Below are 19577 nucleotides of genomic sequence, written 5' to 3' on the forward strand. Positions count from 1 at the left end.
TGAAACTCATGAAAGTAATTTAAGTAAGAGTAATGTTATATATCTGTATTTTTTTTATATATAATTTAAGTATATAAATAATATAACATTATATAATTATGTATTATTTTATTTTATTTTTAATTTAGAATCGTCTAACCATATTATAACACATCATCTATATACCGAATTATATATTAAAAATGTGTAAGTATAGTTTTATTATTCCATAAAATTATTTGTATCTATTTTTGAGTATATTTAAAAAATATATGATTAAATAATTTTAAATTATGAAAAAAAATTGCAAACACCATTCCACCCACTATAAAATTAGCTGGATAAAAATACTGTGTTAATGATAAAGTAATATTTACTCACATAGTGATACATATAATATTGTTGTATTTAATTAGGTATTTAAAACTATATGCATATAATATTATCGGAGAAATGAGTTCTTGTAAACTTGAGAATAATACTTGAAAACTACAAATGATGATGTATGAAATTAAAAGTTTGAATTATGTTTATTAGTGTTTTACAAAATATATATCTTACGATACAATATAATATAAACAAAAAATGATATGTATTCTAGTGTATATTAAATTAATATGAGATAATACATAAGGAAAATGACTATTTCTCACCCAACTTTTAGGTTATTCTCAAACCTACACCCATAAAAGATGAAAAACTCATATTCTCATCTATGACCAAACTGCCGTCCAAATTTTCAGTTAGGGATAGAGGTAAAATCGTCATTTTAATTATAAACTTTAAAACTTTAAAATTTCACAATTTCCCCTACAAGTTTTAAAAACTAACACCTCAACCCATCCTCGAAGTTTGAAAAGTTTAGATTTCACCCTTAGGGTTTGCTTCCTTCTCCTGCCACCATCGACGACTGACGCATTCCACCGATCTCCTATCTCCAATTATAAAGGATGATGAAGGACGACCCTTCATTGCTCAAATCTAGACAACGAAGCATCTTCCAGATCTGAAAGAATAGACGAAAGGCGACGCTTCGTCGTCTGGTTAGAACGACGAAAAGAGATCTCTTCGTCGCACGGTGGTGCCACGAAGAGATCTCTGTCTCTTCGTCACATTGTGTGACGAAGAGATCTCCGTCTCTTCATCGCACCACCGCCGTCGCACCAAGAGAAAGAGGAGACCGAAGACAACGTTGGAAGTTGAAGTTGAAAAATGAAGGTGAAACTGCTATTTTTGAAAGTTATAGGGGGCGGCTGTGTTTTAAAAAATATAGAAACCCCTAGGTTTGGGGGTGAAAATGTTACTTTTCAAAGTTTAAAAACTTTAGGTAAAGGTGAAATATTAGTTTTTAAAACCTAAGGGGGGTGAAAAGTAATAAACTTTATAACTTTTTAATATAAACAGTAAAATGAGTATTTTATCTCTCTCTTTAACAGAAAAAATTAACAGAAGTTTGTCTATGAGTGGAAATAGAGATTTTCGTCTTCCGTGGATGTAGGTTTGAGAATGACCTAAAATTTGGGTGGAAAATAGTCCTTTTCCCTAATACATATTATATAATACAATTTATATTATTAATACATATCAATATATATATTTTTTAGATAAATGATAATGTGATAACAGTAGATATAAAAAATTTTAAATTTTTTAAAAGGGTTTGAAATATTTTTGATATACACAATTTGTGATTCCACTATCGCAGTTTGAAAGGCTTTTGGTTTATTAAACGATGTCGTCTTGTAGAAGTTGGCAGAAAACTTTAGCTTATCAGAATAACACCTATCTCTAAACAACAATAATATGTATACAATCTTTATACATAAATAATAATATTTTATTATGTAATTGAATATTATTTTATCTTTAATTTTTAACTATCAAATCATATGATAATATATTATTATTTGTGATAAAATTGTGCATATAATAATACTCATCATAATAGTCGTATCGCATATTCTATTATATATCAAAAACTTAATTTTTTATATTGTATATCGAGTATCGCATCGTATATATGATATAATTTTTAAAAAATAAAATAATAAAAAATTTAATTGACATGTCATTAATTTGAAAAATATTACAAACATCGTTAAAAATTTAAAATTTTTTTTATATAAGTTTATTACATAATCATTTTTTTTAAATATGTGTCGATTCATATCAATAATATATATTATATCGTATAAAATATTTATTATATCATATTAATTCAATACAATTTATAATATATGTTATTTTACACATATATCATATTGAATTGTAAAATACTAATAGCTATGCATAATATATTCAAAGCCCTTCCAGTTTTTTAGGGTTTTGCAAAATGATTTGCGCTACAATTAGGTTGTCAAGATCAGCGACTACCCAGTATTCGGTTGCCGTGGGACTCCTTCCATGGACCCTTGCTACTTTCTGCTCAATCACCACCGTTGAGATTACTTCATGATGGAACCAACAGAAACGGCTCAAATTCAAATTCAGTTGTGTTTCAGACGATCAATTACGCTCTCTCTCATGCTTGTACTCGAGCAGTGCTTCTCTACTCAGCCAAGTGAAAGCCAATGAGCTCAAAGTTGGAGGGGAACTGCTTTACCCGCTCTGTCTACTTTATTATATGAAAGGTTTTTGTTTTTAATAGTTATTTCATTGTTCAGCCCTTGTATATCGCAAGTTTGTAATTTGAATTTTATTGTAGAGGGAATTTAATGGAAGCAATAGACAAGCTGCAGAAAGTTGAAAATTTAGAACAATCTTCTCTGGGAGTAAGAGGTGCAGTTCTATCTATAAGGAAATTAGATTTATGTTTCAATTTTCTTATGTTTAAAATCTCATTTAGAAAAAGGTTATTGATTAGAAATGTGTTTTGGGAATTTATTGTAGTTGCTGCGGTGTTCTTGTTGGTCTCCATTTACAGTTGGGGCAAGTAAGTAGTGATTGCAAGAAATAGTTAAACTAGTGCTTTTATTTCTATTAGTTATCTGTTTAGATTTTAAGATTTATCTGGAGATGATTCTCCTTATATAGGATCATACTTCGTCAGTGGTCACAGATAAATGCTTAGAAATTCTGGGAAAATGCAAACCAGAGAATGGTGAAGGTGATTATGCAGCTGTTAATTCTCGTGCTGAGGCAGTAAAAGGGCTGGTTGAGCTTGTCCATGGAAATGTTGAATCAGGTACTGTGAAGCCCTTGCAAGCTTTCTTTCTTTTTTTTTGGCTTTCATGTTGATTTTTTTATTATTTCAATTTGGCATGTTTGGGAACAGCTGAATCTTTCTTCAGAGGACTGCAGGAGAATGTAGGTTGTACTGTTGAGGGTCATTGCTTTTACTAGTTGTTATGGAAATCACTGTTGTTCAATATATTGAAGTTTTTAAATTTAGGCAGTGCTGCTTTATCATATAGAGAATATTTGCATGTCACACGGAACTTTCCATTGGCTAAGTAGTTTTATGAGGACATAATTGAAGTGTTGACTTAAAAAAGAGACTTCAGTGATACAAATGCCTTAGGATCATGTAATATGTCTTTGGAGGAAGTTTCCTTGGCCGCTACATTTGGTCTTGGACAGCTTAAGGGACACATGGGATAAGACTTCAAATCCCTGGCCAGTGCTTTAAATCACTTTTTACTTTCAATAATACTGTCTTCTGATTCCAAACTGTCCCTGACCTGAATTTAGGAATTTTGGTGATGTTGAGGAGATATTGACAAGGGCATTATTAACTAAAACAGAGGAACCTTTTGGTGTGTTGCCTTGGATGTGTTTTGTTAATCGCTATGTTCATATTTCTTTTAACTGGCTTTGTGGAAAAAATGCTGTGGATCATATACCAATTCTTCCCTGTGGTTTTATTGACTTCCTATAGGCTCCCCCACCCAAAAGTTGGTGTTGTCTAATCGTGCTTGGCCCTCATGTTTTGGAATAAAGCTATTTATGAGTGTTCAAGTTCTCTTTTGGTACAAGAGGTTAGATTTCACATGGCAATTTTTATTTCACATCAAGGAAAATTTTGGTTCTAAAGCAGTCCTTTCCTATTGATTCTTGATATCAGTCATTATAGTTCATTTCTTTTTCCTCTGATTAAATTGTTCTGAAGGTTGTAGATCAAGATTGTACTACACCCTCGAAAAACTACCATGGAAGAGAATCATTTCTTGTATAGATTCTGTTAGGATAAGGTCATGGAACTTATTGACTAGAAAAGAAAAAACTGTGCAAACTTAAGTTTTAGCCTTTTGTACTGTCCTTTTAATTGTAAGATAAACCTTATGTATGTTTAATTAAACTCTGTTTTGACTTCTGATCTCCTGTCAAGTTAGCTTATCACCTGTCATTGGTCATGTCATCATTGCAGTTTGTATTAGTAATTATGTTATTGTGAAGTTTTAACAATATATCCTGTACAGGGGCTTTATAGACGGGCATTAGAACTGCTGGAAGCTCCACCATTGGATTCTGAGGGTATAGCCAGTGTCTTAGTATTTTGTCTATCCCCGGTGGTATCCAGGAGTGATTCTTTTTTGCCTACTTGATTGCACAGGTTTTGAGACAAAAGTGGATAGAAGACATATAATGGCCCTTGCAAGAGCTATACTTCAAAATCGTATTGCTTTTCTTTTTGCATACTCATATATTCTTATGGAGGGATCATGACTCAGTGATGAGTTATTTCTGCCTATCATGTCACAGAAATGTTAGCCTTACATTCACTTTTCAAACTTAATGAATGTTACACAATTATAAGTCAAACATTTTGCTTTGTCATTATTGCTTTTTTCCCCCTCCCTTTTTAAAGATACCTTAAATATTAAATCCATACCTTGTGTGTCTTCAATTTGTATGATGCTTTGATGCTTCTCGAAAGCCAAACTGTTCTTTGGGATCCAGTAATATCAGTATCGTAGCACACATGGATGATGGTTTTGGCATTTATCCAGCTGGTTGGTTTTGTAGGTGGATATGCTGAAGCGCTCTGTATTCAGCAGAACAGAAAGAATGAAGGTGAGAGAATGAAAAGGTGGGCAGAAGCTGCCTGGAGAAACCACCCCATGTCACTGGCCGATGCCCTGCAATTCTCAGATCCATCTAATAAAGTGATGGTTATAGATGCTCGAACTAGCAGGGCCATATAATCATCTTATTCCAGGTTCAGTAGCTGTTAGATAGCTCTAGTTATACTCTGCAGATTGCATGGCAACATGAATTTTGCCGCAAAACAAATGAAGAACATAACCTATTTATGATCTGTTTATGTATGAAATAATGTGAAGAGATGCAAGGCCAGTGGCATTGCTAAGTTTTGCTGTCTGAAATCTTGTTGTATCAACTAGAGACTGCTGAAACTCGTAATTTGCATGAAGAGTATTTCAATGTGCAGTTACTGTATAAACCGTCTGGCCGAATTTCGTAATAAATAAATTAGCATTCTTTTTATTCTTGTAGTAGCAAGTGAAGCAAATTCTAAGCTCTGAGATCATCGCAAAGTCAGTTAATGGTAATTAGCAGAATCTTAAACTATGCATTGAAGAGAACTGAAACTGCAATTGAAAAACCAATGGAAAGTTACATGAAAAATTATAAAAGAAAGTTGTAAAATTAGATTTCGGTTTCAATTATATAAGGTAAGTTGCATTCTTGCATATGTCCGAATGACAGCTTCATAGAGGGAGGTTAAGACCTTTTCCAACATCCACCCCAATAACCTGAAGAATTCCTTTGTTCAATATCTGCAAAAACAAGAGAATCCCAGAGTTCATAATAAATTATGTAGGAATATTATATTCGAATCGAATTTATTTGAGTTTGAAAATGAGTTAAACTCGAACGAGTTTAATTCAAGTAAACTTGAATTTTAACTCAAGTTTAAAAATTAAATATTTTCAAATTCAAAGTCGAGTTTAGGCGTGTTTGATTTGTCAAGAGCACAAACAAAATTTTGATACAAATTGATTAAAACAACCTCATTTTAATTAACATACATCAAAATAACGTTGTTTTAGTTGTTTTGTTAAACTACAGTACTAAATTGAGATCAAACTCGAACTTGAGTTTTTCTCACAACTTTGAGACAAACTTGGTACGCTCAAATTCGATTTAACTCAAATCTAACCCTATCTTCAACTCATGATGTTCGAATGACATGCTCTGAGCACAATGATAATAGCTCACCAATTCTACGATGAAGGTTCCAATAAGGCCAATCATACATGCTCTGGAATTCCATATCTCAGCAGTCCTGGTAAATCCAAGAAAAGGGGCTTGGAATTTTGGCTGCACTTTCGGAAATTCGACCTAAAATTTGAACCTCTGCTTAGTTTCAGAACTGAAGTAAGAATACAAACGCAAAAAGCAAACACACGACATTCATACCCCAGCAGGAGGCTTTGCAGCTCGGATCCTGAAGGAGGGTGCCTTATTGGAGGCGGTGTCAACCCTGTTACGATTTGTAAACGGGGAAAGTTGGTGGTTTTGGCGATGAATTTGGAGAGGTTTTGTGGGCAAAAGCGATGATGAGATGAGCGATGAAGTGGCCATGGCTGTCGACTCACAAAGCTACGGCCTCGTTTACAACCTTATCTCTTCTACTTCACTAAGCATATTTGCTGGGCCCCCACTTGGAAAGAAAAAAGATTGTGGACGTCCTTTGCAGGGATTGCCTTGTTTTTGTGTTCACAGGTTCAATTTAGAGACCAATTATATGATGCCGCAATACTCAAAATTTATGGGTTTAAAGCTGGGTTAGCTACTATTTCTGACAGCTAAAGGGCTTTGAAGAGTTAGCTCGCCAGACGTTAGGATGGATTCTAAGTTAAACCGAGTTCAGTTTTGTCTAAATTTGAGACATTGCTCAATTTGAGTGCAGCCAGCTCACTTTCGAGTTTGGTTGATTTAAAAGAAATTGCATTTGAGTTTTGTTTGAGTTTGATTTTGAATCAAACTCTAACTTCAATTTGGAATTATAATTTGTATTGATTAAAATAACGTCGTTTTAGTTCATTTGTACTAAATTTTTTCAATCTCACGAACTTAATGAGTCAGATACCTTTAAAAACTCAAGCTTAACGTCATTTTAGTGGGTTCATATAGAGTTTTTTTAAGCGTATGAACTTAGCAAGCCGAACACCCTTTAAGCTCACACTTGATGTTGTGTTAATCAATTCGTATTAAATTTTTTCAAACTCACGAATTTAGTGAGCCAAACACCTTTAAAGTTTGAGATTGAACTCAAATTTGAAAATATTTAACTTTCAAGCTCGAGTTCACAAAAACTCGGTTTGACTCTAGTCTTACCCAAAGCTTAGTACTTAGTTTATTGATTAATTAGATATTTATAATGAATAAAATTGTGTACATATAGTTTTGAGTACACAATTGATATGTTTGAATTTTATATAATTATTTATTTATTTATTTTTATGTACAAAATACTTTTAAAGTCAATCTCAAGTAAATACATTATTATCCAATAAAACTGTGTGTATAACTTTTGATGATTGTGTATAAATAATATGTTCTCATGTGATTGATGTTGTTTTATCTTTAACTTTTAATTATCTAATTATATAATAACACATAGTTGTTTGTGCATAAAAGTTATATATATATATCATTACTCGTCATTGTCTGATAAAGATTTCCAGAATCACTAATTCATGCTACAATACATACATACAACATATATATTTATAATAGATTGGTGTTATTACCAATCACTATTTCATGTGATTGGTGTTATTTTATTTATAATTTTTAACTATTCAATTATATAATAACATATAATTATTTGTACATAAATATTATACACATAACATTACTCGTTATTGTTTGATAACAATTTCTAGAATCACTAATTCATGCGTGATGCAATATACACATACAACATATATATATGTATGTATGTATGTATGTATAAAATAGATCTCCGATTATTCAACGTTATAATCCTTATTGCCATCTGAGAGCACTGAATCTGCAATAGAAGTTGATGTTGCTAAAGATTGAAACGACACTACAAAGTCCTCAAAACCTTCCGAAGGCAAAAATCTCAGGCCACTGTCTGAAATTTCCAGAGCTGGAAACTCCGGCAAAGTAGCCTCCTTCTCTAAGTACTGCACAACTTGTCGCATGCTCGGCCGAGCTGCAGGCTCCGAATGAGAGCACATCAACCCAAGTTTCAACACCAACTCGACCTCCTCCGCAACATAGTCACTTCCCAATTTTGGATCTCTTGCCTCAATAATTTCACCTTTCTTCCAAAACCCAAATACCAAGTCGACCAAAACCACAGTCTCCTCTGTCGGCGATTGTGGCTCTATTGGTCGTCTGCCGCAGGCAACTTCAAGAAGAAAGGCACCAAAACCAAATACATCAGTGCTTCTTGTGGCCTTTCCTGTTCGAGTGTGCTCCGGGGCGAGGTAACCCAGAGTGCCCACCACATGTGTTGTTTGTGGATCAGTTCCATGGTCATATAATCTTGCTAGCCCAAAATCGCCCAGCCTTCCATTGAATTCACAATCGAGCAACACATTACTAGCCTTGACATCTCTGTGAATTACAACTTTTTCCCATTCTTCGTGTAGATAAAATAGGCCAGAGGCTACGCCTTTGATCACCTGTGTTAGCAATAGAAAATATTGTTTTGTATTTATATACGAGAAAGATATTAAGGTATGAATGCTGATTGATTACTGAAAATATGCTGATTCATGGCTAAAATTATGATATGATTGATGACTGTAGATTATGCTGATTGATGGTTGAAATCATGTTATGATTGATGTTATTATGCTAGCAACCTGAAATCTTTGAGCCCAGTTCAGGGTGAGCTTTTGTTGGCCATAGATGTACTTGTCGAGGCTTCCATTAGGGATGTAGTCATACACCAGAAGCAGCTCTCCTTTGCGCCGGCAATAACCCAGAAGTTGTACCAGATTCCGGTGACGGAGATGGCCAATACTGACAATTTCAGCAACAAATTCTCTCATTCCTTGTCTTGATTCATGGGAGACTCTCTTCACTGCTATTTCTACTTTAGATTTTGCTAGTGCACCTCTGTAAACACTCCCAAATCCACCACTGCCTAATAGCTCTGTTTCTTTAAACCCTTTGGTGGCAAAGTAAAGATCTTTGTATTTGAATCTGTGAGGCCCATATTCAAGCTCCCAATCTTCAAGCACTTCAGAGAATTTCCTCTTCCTTCTTATGACATAAGCTGCACCTGAAACCGCAGCTAAAATCAAGCTTGCAAAAATCACAGGGAGCCCAATTGTGAAAAGCTTTGATGTCCGCTTGGGGCCTATTCGGGGAAGCTTGGGAAGTTCAGAGAGGAGGAGCTCCTCCGCTTGGCCGTTCATTTTAAAACTCCAACCCAAAACATAATGAGATGAAAACAACGAACCAGTGGAAGATGAGAAGCCAACAAACATGTTTTCTGTAAAAATTAATGAAAGATCCCTGGACAAAGACAGAAGCGGATTTCTAGGCTTACCCATGTTGAATGGAGCTAAAGTGACATTAATTTGCTTCTCGTCGCCATTATATTCCACCCAAACTTGAATTCTCTGACGATCAATGAGCGTCAAGTTGTTAAAGTCACCTGTCTGATTATCATAATAGCCAGCTGGAGCTGAAATCTCAGACTTCAATCCATTAACATCAATCCCCACATGGTTACTATTAATATCATCAAACTCGGTATTCTGAACAGTGTCAAATTCTACGGCGAAAACATGATTGCTGGCATTTCCATTGTTGCTGTTGTTGAAAAGGCCGAGGTATTGACTGGTAAGACCAAAGGGGAGCCCTAGTGTTGGGGCAATCACGAACGCCATACCTTGCCCACTGAGAATGTCAAACTGAGACTGGATACCGATAACAAAAGTTGTAGAAAAAGAGAAAGCCGTGCCATTCGATGATGTTTTGAAGGATATTGGGTTACGGTAGAAAGCTTGACCCTTTACCCTATTGGTGTTGTTGGTAAGCTGTAAAAGTCCGCCGTCGGTAAACTTTGCTACACCATGAAGGCTGAGATTTTCCGATCTGAAGCCATTGTACCTGAAACCAAGATGGTCATCTGCTGCAACTAACCCGATTAGGTAAGCCACTGCAATTGCAAATTTGAAAAACATGGCTAGGCAGAGCAATTTCTAAAACCAGGCCCTTCTTATATATAAGAGACAGAGATATTGAATTTTTTACCCCTTGTTTCTTTTAACCGTGTATATATATATATATATATATATATATATGTGTGTGTGTGCGTGTGTGTGTGTGTGTGTGTGTGTGTGTGTGTGTTAACTATTTCAAACCTTAAATAAAAACATCAAAACAATAATCCATTTTTTTAAAATATCTCTGTTGATATAACTTACGTAAAAAGAGAGAATATACAACAGTAATTTTTCTTCTTTTACTTAATTAAAAGAGAGAATACACAACCAGTGAGAGAAATCATTATAAAAGTTCAATTTGAATTTATGATTTCATGTTGTTAAATTGTTTAATGTTATAATTTCATATTGTTGTATTATTTAGTATTGTTATAATATTTATTGATGGTTAAAAAATATGAAAAAATAAAAACCAGACGAAGAACAGGTTAGCATTAACGACTTTCTCTCACCAGTTTTATTATTCAATCGCAAGTGTCTTCTCTATTGAAGAATTTTTTTCATATTGCAAAGATTCCTTCTTTTGCTAGAATGCTGAGTAAAAAAAGAGAGATTACTATTGTATATTCTTTTTTTTGTATAAGTTACATCAATAGGGGTGTTTTAGAAAAATGAGTTATTGTTATAATATTTTTATTTAGGATTTAAGATGATTGGTATATACGTATACATGGTTAAAAAAAGACTAAAAAATTCAATATGCCTAAGATAAAAGAATGCAAAACTAGGAAGCCCAGAAGTTTCTGAAAGGTTTCCGTTTCCCTTTTCGAAACGCCCCAGAACTGGTTCAAAATGTTTGAGGAATAAAAAAAAATTCGAAACTTGTATTTTTTAATCGATTTTTATGTTTCACTTTCCTTCCCAATTTGAAACTCTAACTTTAAATTTGTTTCCTCTCCTCTCTAATATCTGACGCTTCTCTTCTCTCAGGTGTGTTAAAGTTCATCAACTTTTCATCTTCAGTTTTTTTTATTGTCAGTTAACACTAAAAAAATTAGTTTCATCATGTTTGATATACACTATTATTTGATTGTCAGTTGATCGATCAAATTAGTTAAGTGCACACATTATTTTAACTAAAAAGTTATTATTGTAGAGATTGTTGTATTTTTTTTATAAAAGTTGGTATTTATAAAAAGTTTCTAAATTCTTTATATTTATACATTTTTTCACATTATCTTTCCTATGTTTTCGTATTCCTGTTTTCGTGCTACGTAAATGAAAAGTACATGCAACTGTTAACCAACAACGCCGTCAGGTTGCTGCCTACTTATTTATTATGCATCAGGATGAACTTTCTTTGGGATCGACTGTAGAAGCGAGACTTTTGGTGGAGTTTCTTGGAGGAGAAGGCACTCAAGATTTAATATTCATTTCCAGGTTGAACAGTATGCACCATGCTTGCTATTGTCTTTCTTCTCATTCTTCTGTATCCGTCAGCTCCTTCCATAGCGTTGAAGCAGAACTTTCGGCCAGTGGTGGGTCAAGGGCAAATTATGAAACAACAGAAAAAGGAAAGCTAGTGCTTGAAGAAACTCAGCAAGTCGCTTAAATACCATTTTTGTTTGACATTTTTGTGCTCTGTTGCAGAGATATGACTTCAAATTCTATCAGTAGTTAGGCTATCAATGTCGATTTGTTCAATCAATGCGAGTAGATATAAGACTAATGATAAAATTATGCATGTCAATATTGACTTATATAATTATTATTAATTTTAAATTACAAATTAAATAATTATCAATCATATAATAAGATATATAAATATATATAATTATATAAAAATAAATAAATATATAATATTATTTTAGGATAAAATAAAGTGGTGATTTTTCATTGGAACAAAACAATTAGTGTTTGTGTTAGCTTTGTCAATGTCACGTGTTAGAATATAAAAGGAGATGACAAGCCTACAACTAGCTGGTCTTACTAAAATTGATGGCAAGTTCAATCCACAATTACATGTATTTACTTTTGTGTGGCCCATAGATTATATATTATGTTGGTATTTGAATGATATAGTAATAAAGAGTAATATTATGTCTATTTATTTTTAAATATATAAATTTTATATATATATATATATATATAATATACCATCCTGTAATTAGATGTTATTTTATTATTAATTTAAAATTATCTAATCACTTGATAATACATCATGTAGTATTCATTTGTATACTCAAAAGTATATATACATAATTTTATTAAACTTTTAATTAATAAATTTGTAACACTTATCTTTAAAAGTATTGTTATTTAGGGGAAAATGCTATTAACTTGTTTATGATTATGAGTAGGTTTGGATATGATCCAAGTCGGCTCGGTCTCGAAAATTTATTCGGTTTGATTTAGCTCGGCTCAAATTTGAATCAAACTCAGGTTATCTAGGGAAAAATGCATTAACTTGTTTATGATTATGACTAGGTCTGGACATGATTCGAGCCGATTTGGTCTCAAAATCGGTTCAACTTGATTTAGCTTGACTCAAATTCGTTTGATTTAAATTTGAACCAAACTCGAGCTAAAAGATTTAACTCATTTTTTAAATCTAACCAAACCTGAGCCTAGGGGTGTTCAGCTCAAATTAATAGTTCAAATTTGTGATTCGATTCGGTTCGAATTTGTGGCTCTTTTCAACTCAAATTTGAAAATTTGAATATTATTTAGGTAAAACGACATTGTTTTGTCAATGAACCATAAACTCGAACTATGACTCTAAGTCATAAATTCGAATCATTGATTCGAGTAAAATTGAGCCAAATTTGAATCAAACCAAATTGTGCCATTTTTTATCTGAACTGAACTCAAACCAGACTTAATTTTGGCTCGACAAATTTAAACCAATTTCAAACTGAACTCGAGCCAAGGGTGTTTGGGGTTAGCCTAACCCGAATTGACCTCTAATTATGACTTAACATAAAACTTACGAAAACAAACATTCAAATATATTGAAATAACCTTGATATATTAAAATCTATGTCACACACAAAACATACAAAAGATGTTTAAAACATAAATCATTCACAAAGTGTATAGAATATAAAACATTACATCGCTATAAACATAATATCAATATAACTTGTAACATAACATATCCCCTCGTGCTCAACCTTTATAGACCTTTTCATAACGGTCATCATCATTTGTTACTTAAAAAATATTAAAGGAAATGAATAAGTAATAATCACTTAATAAACATTAGTCTATACTTCTTTTCTCTTAATTCCTTTACATACTTTATTAGGTGAATTTTGTCATCTAGGGTACGCATGCACAGACAAATTCTTTTTCTTTTCTCCTTATAGATTAGGAGTGACCAAATCTTCTTTTAACTACATCTTAGATTTGAACCATAGTTGATGATAGTGCCAGGAATAAATATTTTTCTATTTCCTACTTGTATAAGCCCATGTCCTTGCTTTTCTATCACTCTTAATTCTAAACTTCCTTTTCAAATTTCATATTTTCGTACCCACATAGATTGAAAGTTTGTTATGGTTTCAGACTGGTAATAAATATTTAGGCTTTGTAATATTTAATTGATGACAAGTTTGTATATTCCATCACCTATACAAGTTCCTAAAGAACTTGTTAGAGGAGTATGAGTGATTCATATACAACACAATAAATTGGATACTGAGGATTGATACGAAAGTAACTTGAACTAATTCAAATTGATACGTAAGTTTAAAGAAATATTATTTTATTATAATTTGTTATAGATAAATTATACAAATATTGAAGGAAAATATCAATAGTAGTTGAAATTCTTACAAATTATATATAGTTGTATTTTTATATAGTTGTAATCATTTATATTATTCTATAAAATGTGATATTATGTATTTTATTAATAGTAGATTAAGATAATTTGGTAGATAAATTAAAACACTAAAAATACTTAGGAAAGTTTAAAAAATAGACAATTTTGGGTTAATTAGGTCGTGTTGAGTCAATTTGAATATTAAAAGATTGGGTTAAGGTTAAAAATTTTAAAATGATTCTAATTCAGGACGGGTTAAAGTTAAAAGTCTTTAACTTGAAACTTAAATTGATATGACACGAACTAAAGATGATAATTTTGATCTAAATTTAGGATTTGGGGGGACATGGATACATATGTCCTGTCCCCAACCTACCTTGTTCTTGTCCCCGTCCTTTAATATTATTATACATGTTTAAAATATTAAGATATCTTCATAATTTTAAATTATTTATATTTCTTATTATGCATATTGAGGACTTAAGATAGTTAACTTATGCTATTTGTAATATTTTAAATAGTAGGTTGGTTTTGGTTTAAGTTAATTTAATTGTTTAATATTGTTATGTTGTATTTAAAGGTATAAAGAGAGAATTTCTTTCTATAGGTATAGGGATAGAGAGAAGATTTTTTTCCATAAATAAGAGAGGAGAAAAGAAGTTTTTTCTACGAGTAAGAAACGAAAAATCCTTATCATCCATGTAATAAAGACGAGTTGAGAATGAAAATTGACATCTCCTACAAAAATGAAGGCAGAAAATAATGTATTGAACCTCATTCCTTCTCATTGTCATCCCTAACATGAACACAAGCCGGTAACATTAAGTGTGTAGGTGTAACTTGCTTTTGTCTTTTCATTGTTTTGTATCCGTGGGCTTCTTCCTATGCTGAAGCAGAATTTTCAGCCTCAGGGCCAAGGAAAATCTTTGAACGATAGAAAAAGGAAAAGCTGGTGCTTGAAGAAACTCAGTTGGTCGCTTAAAAATAATTTTTATGTGACCATTTTGTGCTTAGTTGCTCAGATATGCCATCAAATTATAGCAGGAGTTGGGCTATCAATTTCGATTTATTCTATCAATGCAAGTAGAAATAAGATTAAATAAAGTAGGTAATTTTCCATTGCAGCAGAACAATCAATGTTTGTACTAGTTTTGTCAATGTCACACTATTAGCCTTCACATGGAGATGACATTTTATATATATTTGAGTTCGAATCTTTGTTCGACTTATCTAATATAATATTTGAATTCAAATATTTATTATACGTGTTAAACTCCGATTTACATTTATTTATTTAATCAATACGATTCGAATATATATATATATATATATATATATATATATATATATATATATATAAACGATTGAATCATAATGATTAAATAGTTGAAAGCTAAGATTCGAACTCACAAACTTTATTCTTGAAAGTTTTAGTGGTTTAATTATTTAAGTTATAAACCAAAAACTAATAAGATTAATTTTTTTTAATGATTAGATTTAATAAAATTTTGAGCAGTACTATGTATACTAACATCGAAATAAGATTCGACTATGTTGCAATATATAACTAAAGTTAGGCAATTAAATGTACATGCGTATAATTCAAATCCATGCTTTGGAATACTTGAAATATCGCTTCACTATCTTCTCGATTGTATAGCAATTGTTGCTTGTACACAACGAGATAACAAAGGGCAACAATGTTGATTTGATTTATACACTAATAAAACTTTTTGTATAAATAATATACATAATTTTATACAGAAATAATGATATATCACTATATGATATAAAATTATTTATCTTTAATTTAAAAATACTTAATCACATTATTGTTTGCACATATTATTTGTATATATAGTATACAATATTTTTTTTTTCAAGGGTTCTACCGATTATTATGTAACCACAAATAATAATTCAATTTTTGTATTAGTAATGTTATATGTATAATTTTTGTTTTTGTATATAATTATATATATATATAACAGTGTGTTATTATATAATTAAATAGATAAAAATTAAAAATAAAATAATACTTAATTATATAATAATATATCATTATTTATATATAAAATTATACATATAATATTATTATTTATGTATCTATTAATGTCTTCAAATTTTGGAAAACTTATGAAGTTATTCTGCTAAGCTTTAATCAATGAACCCATATAATAATATATTATCTATATATTTAAATTATATATTAAAATATATATACACTTTTATTGATTATTATATTCTCATAAAAAAAAACATGTTTGACATACACTATAATTTAATTAAGAGCAATACTATGTGTACCCACTTTAGGTACACAAATGTATACACACTCATATGTGTCATCATATGATTGGTTATTGTTTTATTCTTAATTCAAAATCATCCAATCACATGATGACATATATAAATATATATATATTTATGTATCTAAAATAGATACATATAGTTTTATTGTTTAATTAAAGGTTTCGTATTACTAACAATAATTCTACGCATGTGTATTTTAAATTTAAATGAGACTGAGCCATTTTAGGGTGGGTCAGACCTACCCTCGATTAAAAATTTTTTTCAAAAAGTTTAATGAAAGCCCACTCTCACTTGTTTCATTAGGCCCAACCTCATGTAGGACTTAGTTTGGTACAACAAATAAAATAACATAATGTCATGTGGAAGGTTCAATACTAGACCATCTTTGCATGACTTACATATAAACTTAGCATAAAATTAGGAAACTAGGAATTAAATGTTATTAGTTGATGCCTTAATGATAGAGGTTTCATGTCATCAATTAATTTAAGTAATTTATAGTTTTACACAAGAAATGATACAATAGCAATAATAACAATTTGTTACCGAATAATATTTATTAGAATGATAAAGAATAACTACAAATGAAGAGAGTTAGACATGAGGTGGTTTTTCTACATGATTTGCCATTGCTCGAAGCTTAAATTTGCAGTTATGGTATTAATGACTTTAACAGAATGCTATTATAGCGTATATACCGAAATTACCAAAGAAGTGTATGAGAAAAAGTCAAAAGTTTGCTAAATTTTATTAATGTCTTCTCGTCTATCTTTGAATAAAAGTTATCTATTTCTAATTATCTGTTTTTGATTTCTCCTCTTAATAACCATTTCTCTTTACTGGATTCTAAGAAAGGGTCACAACATTAACAATTACATCTAAATTTAAATTCAAATAATAAGTTTGCAAACAATTATATTTAGAAAATAAGATAATAATGATGTATTTATAAAACTTAGAGTTGTTATTATTTTTTATTATATATAAATGATACGGAAGTAATGTCAACCAGTGGATTATGTCCTTTCAAGTTGTCACTTTTGTAGACTTTCATTTAACATTATCTTTACATGGAAGGAAAGTAATTTAGAAGCTATATATTTTTGTAGGGATGACAACGGGCGCAGAGTCTCACCTATTCCCCATACTATTTAAGTGGGATAGGGATGGGGAAATCCCAAAATGGAGAATACATTCCAAAACTTGTTCAATTTTCTAATTTATTTAATTACAATATATTAATATAACTACATTAAAAATAAATAACATCATAATGAATACGGTATTGCTATATTCAATTAATATTTGGCCAAAGGACTTATTCTCGTTCAAGGTTTTATTGTAAATCCAAACTATTATCGGTCAAATATTAAAAACTTAAATTCTCGCTCATGAGTAGTTAAAATTAATAGAATAAGTTGGTTTCAGGGTTAAGTCGTCATTTAGCTAGTAATATATTAAAAATAATAAAATATTACCTATTTCCTTCTAGTTTAGAAAACTAACAATTTTTCCTTTAGAGTTAAACTTTGAAAAATCTTATTTTCCCTCTACTAGGTTTCCATTTTCAAGCGATTTTTCTCTGGCTCTCACTCCCTCCAACAACCTTCTTTTCTTTTTCTGCTTCTCCAAAGTCTTTGTTTTTGATGAAAACAGATTGTCTTCGTCAAAGAATAATATTTTATATTATTTTAACTACCCATAAATAAGAGTTTGGATTTTTAATACTTAATAGATACCAATTTGAGTATGCAACAAACCTTGGGTGGGAATATGTCTATTAGCCTTAATATTTTAAATAAAAATAATATAAAATATTCTATGTCCTATCTATTTCTTATTGTTGTTATTAAGAAGATGAAAAGATTGTGACCAATCAACAATCTGAATTCTTATATTCCTATCGAAATAGGTTATTTCAATGTCAGAATAAGTGTGTTGATAGCTTTGACTTTATTCTTGCTCAGTTGGTATCCAAATAGAATCAAAGTTCTTCAATATAGCTTAATTCTATTGTGGCCCCATGAAACCAAGATAGTCTAGCTATTTTTTTTTTTTTGCCATTTGGTCTGGAAAAAGCATGTCATGTTTCACTCACTATTTTTAAAACTAAACCGGATCAATTGATTGAATCAAGAACTAGCTTCAAGTCTGATCAGGTTAACATTAAAAAGTTGTTTAATTAATGAAAAAATTAATTATTTTTCAATAATTTGATTATTTTTTAATAATTTGATTATTTTTTATTAGATTAGATGAATTTTTAAAGATTTGTAAAAAAAAATAAGTTAAAAAATTAAAAAAAATAAAAAAAGTATCTCATGTTCATTGAATTGTCTTTTATAGGCAAGAACTTACGAAATTATGTTTTTTTTTTTTTTGCATCATGAGATTGAAATATTTTTTTATTTTAGTTATTTCATTAAAATCAAATGAATAATCGTTATCCCTTAAAAAAGATATGTTCCAATCTCTATAAGTGTGAGTATCCTAATTGATTTTATTTTTTACAAATTTTTAAGTAAAAGTTATTCATTATAATTTGATAATTGGTTGAACTAGTTGGTTTTCGATCAAACTATGAACTAGTAAGACAATTGATTTGATCATCATTGTGGTTTTAAAAACATTGGTTTCACTAGCTTCTTATGCTGAAATATGTTGAATTTTTTAGTATTGTAATAGATCTCCTATTACGGTGACATTTTAGTGAATGAAAACTTCTTTTGTTTTGGTAAATAAGTGGTTATTTCAATGTCACCGAGGCTAGAATAGCCCTATCCTTTCCAATTCCACATCAGCAACATCATGGTGGGTTACCTATTTGTGCATGTAATTCCTAAAACTTATTGTTCCGAAGTTTAAAAGAAGAAAAATGAACCGCTAACAACTTAATGACACCACTATATTTTTAGGGAATTTCGATATGGTGAGGTTGAGAAAGTGGAGGAAGATAAAGAGAGTAATCATGAAGAAGAGAAAGAGGAACAGGGTTAGGAAAATGAAGAGTGTCTGGATGAGAGATGATGATGAGAAGGAGGAGGAGGAAGGAGCAAGAATGTGGTTGTTGGGAAGCCTATGTATTCATAAGAAAAAAAAAAAGAAAATTGCATTGATTAAATTTTTAAATATTTTTTTGAGTATTTTAAAGCTTCCACATGTTAGTATTGAATTGGTTAAAATTTTAAACATTATTTAAATAACATCATTTATTAACAAAGGTAGATGATTTAAAAACAAATAAAATTTTGAGTGCTTAATTATATGTTTAAAATTATCGGATTACTTGATGATATATTATTAAAATCTTTAATTTAGTAATACACATAGTTTTATTT

The 19577-nt window shown here is 30.7% G+C and overlaps 3 protein-coding genes across 11 annotated transcripts; 1 reads left to right on the plus strand and 2 right to left on the minus strand.

Annotated features, from left to right (window-relative positions):
• Nucleotides 1–2262: 2262 nt before the first annotated feature.
• LOC123201315 lies at nucleotides 2263–5393 on the plus strand. 9 transcript variants are annotated; one of them, XM_044616761.1, is made up of 8 exons: nucleotides 2263–2609; nucleotides 2684–2757; nucleotides 2869–2911; nucleotides 3013–3163; nucleotides 3857–3956; nucleotides 4398–4452; nucleotides 4532–4594; nucleotides 4945–5393. In XM_044616761.1, the coding sequence occupies exons 5-8, from the start codon at nucleotides 3903–3905 to the stop codon at nucleotides 5121–5123; spliced, it is 351 nt and encodes a 116-aa protein (XP_044472696.1). In that variant the 5' UTR covers nucleotides 2263–2609; nucleotides 2684–2757; nucleotides 2869–2911; nucleotides 3013–3163; nucleotides 3857–3902; the 3' UTR covers nucleotides 5124–5393. The 9 variants fall into 9 exon arrangements, 5 of the variants coding, with proteins under 5 accessions (XP_044472696.1, XP_044472697.1, XP_044472698.1 ...); XM_044616762.1 differs by having other exon boundaries at nucleotides 3029–3163; XR_006498804.1 differs by lacking the exon at nucleotides 3857–3956 and adding an exon at nucleotides 3254–3289 and having other exon boundaries at nucleotides 4532–4684.
• Nucleotides 5394–5512: 119 nt separating this feature from the next.
• LOC123201314 (light-harvesting complex-like protein OHP1, chloroplastic) lies at nucleotides 5513–6657 on the minus strand. The gene is made up of 3 exons (XM_044616760.1): nucleotides 6361–6657; nucleotides 6160–6282; nucleotides 5513–5717 (listed from the first exon to the last, which is right to left on the minus strand). Exons 1-3 carry the CDS (start codon nucleotides 6523–6525, stop codon nucleotides 5649–5651), a joined length of 357 nt encoding a protein of 118 aa, XP_044472695.1. The 5' UTR covers nucleotides 6526–6657; the 3' UTR covers nucleotides 5513–5648.
• A 1109-nt stretch (nucleotides 6658–7766) lies between these two features.
• Nucleotides 7767–10175, minus strand: LOC123201801 (L-type lectin-domain containing receptor kinase IV.1-like). The gene is made up of 2 exons (XM_044617354.1): nucleotides 8787–10175; nucleotides 7767–8603 (listed from the first exon to the last, which is right to left on the minus strand). The coding sequence occupies exons 1-2, from the start codon at nucleotides 10116–10118 to the stop codon at nucleotides 7917–7919; spliced, it is 2019 nt and encodes a 672-aa protein (XP_044473289.1). The 5' UTR covers nucleotides 10119–10175; the 3' UTR covers nucleotides 7767–7916.
• Between the last annotated feature and the right edge of the window lie 9402 nt (nucleotides 10176–19577).

This window comes from Mangifera indica, chromosome 18 (genome assembly GCF_011075055.1).
Source record: "Mangifera indica cultivar Alphonso chromosome 18, CATAS_Mindica_2.1, whole genome shotgun sequence".
In the NCBI taxonomy this organism is placed as follows: Eukaryota; Viridiplantae; Streptophyta; class Magnoliopsida; order Sapindales; family Anacardiaceae; genus Mangifera; species Mangifera indica.

Excerpts from the sequence above, each read along its gene's own strand:
- LOC123201801 (XM_044617354.1), bottom strand. The coding sequence starts at position 10,118 with ATGTTTTTCAAATTTGCAATTGCAGTGGCTTACCTAATCGGGTTAGTT. Across the intron at positions 8,604-8,786 it reads ACTGGGCTCAAAGATTTCAG|GTGATCAAAGGCGTAGCCTC; the intron begins GTTGCTAGCATA and ends TTGCTAACACAG.
- LOC123201315 (XM_044616761.1), top strand. The coding sequence starts at position 3,903 with ATGTTTTGGAATAAAGCTATTTATGAGTGTTCAAGTTCTCTTTTGGTA. Across the intron at positions 3,957-4,397 it reads GTTCTCTTTTGGTACAAGAG|GGGCTTTATAGACGGGCATT; the intron begins GTTAGATTTCAC and ends TATCCTGTACAG. Across the intron at positions 4,453-4,531 it reads TCCACCATTGGATTCTGAGG|GTTTTGAGACAAAAGTGGAT; the intron begins GTATAGCCAGTG and ends TTGATTGCACAG.
- LOC123201314 (XM_044616760.1), bottom strand. The coding sequence starts at position 6,525 with ATGGCCACTTCATCGCTCATCTCATCATCGCTTTTGCCCACAAAACCT. Across the intron at positions 6,283-6,360 it reads CTGCAAAGCCTCCTGCTGGG|GTCGAATTTCCGAAAGTGCA; the intron begins GTATGAATGTCG and ends TTCAAATTTTAG. Across the intron at positions 5,718-6,159 it reads GAACCTTCATCGTAGAATTG|ATATTGAACAAAGGAATTCT; the intron begins GTGAGCTATTAT and ends TTGTTTTTGCAG.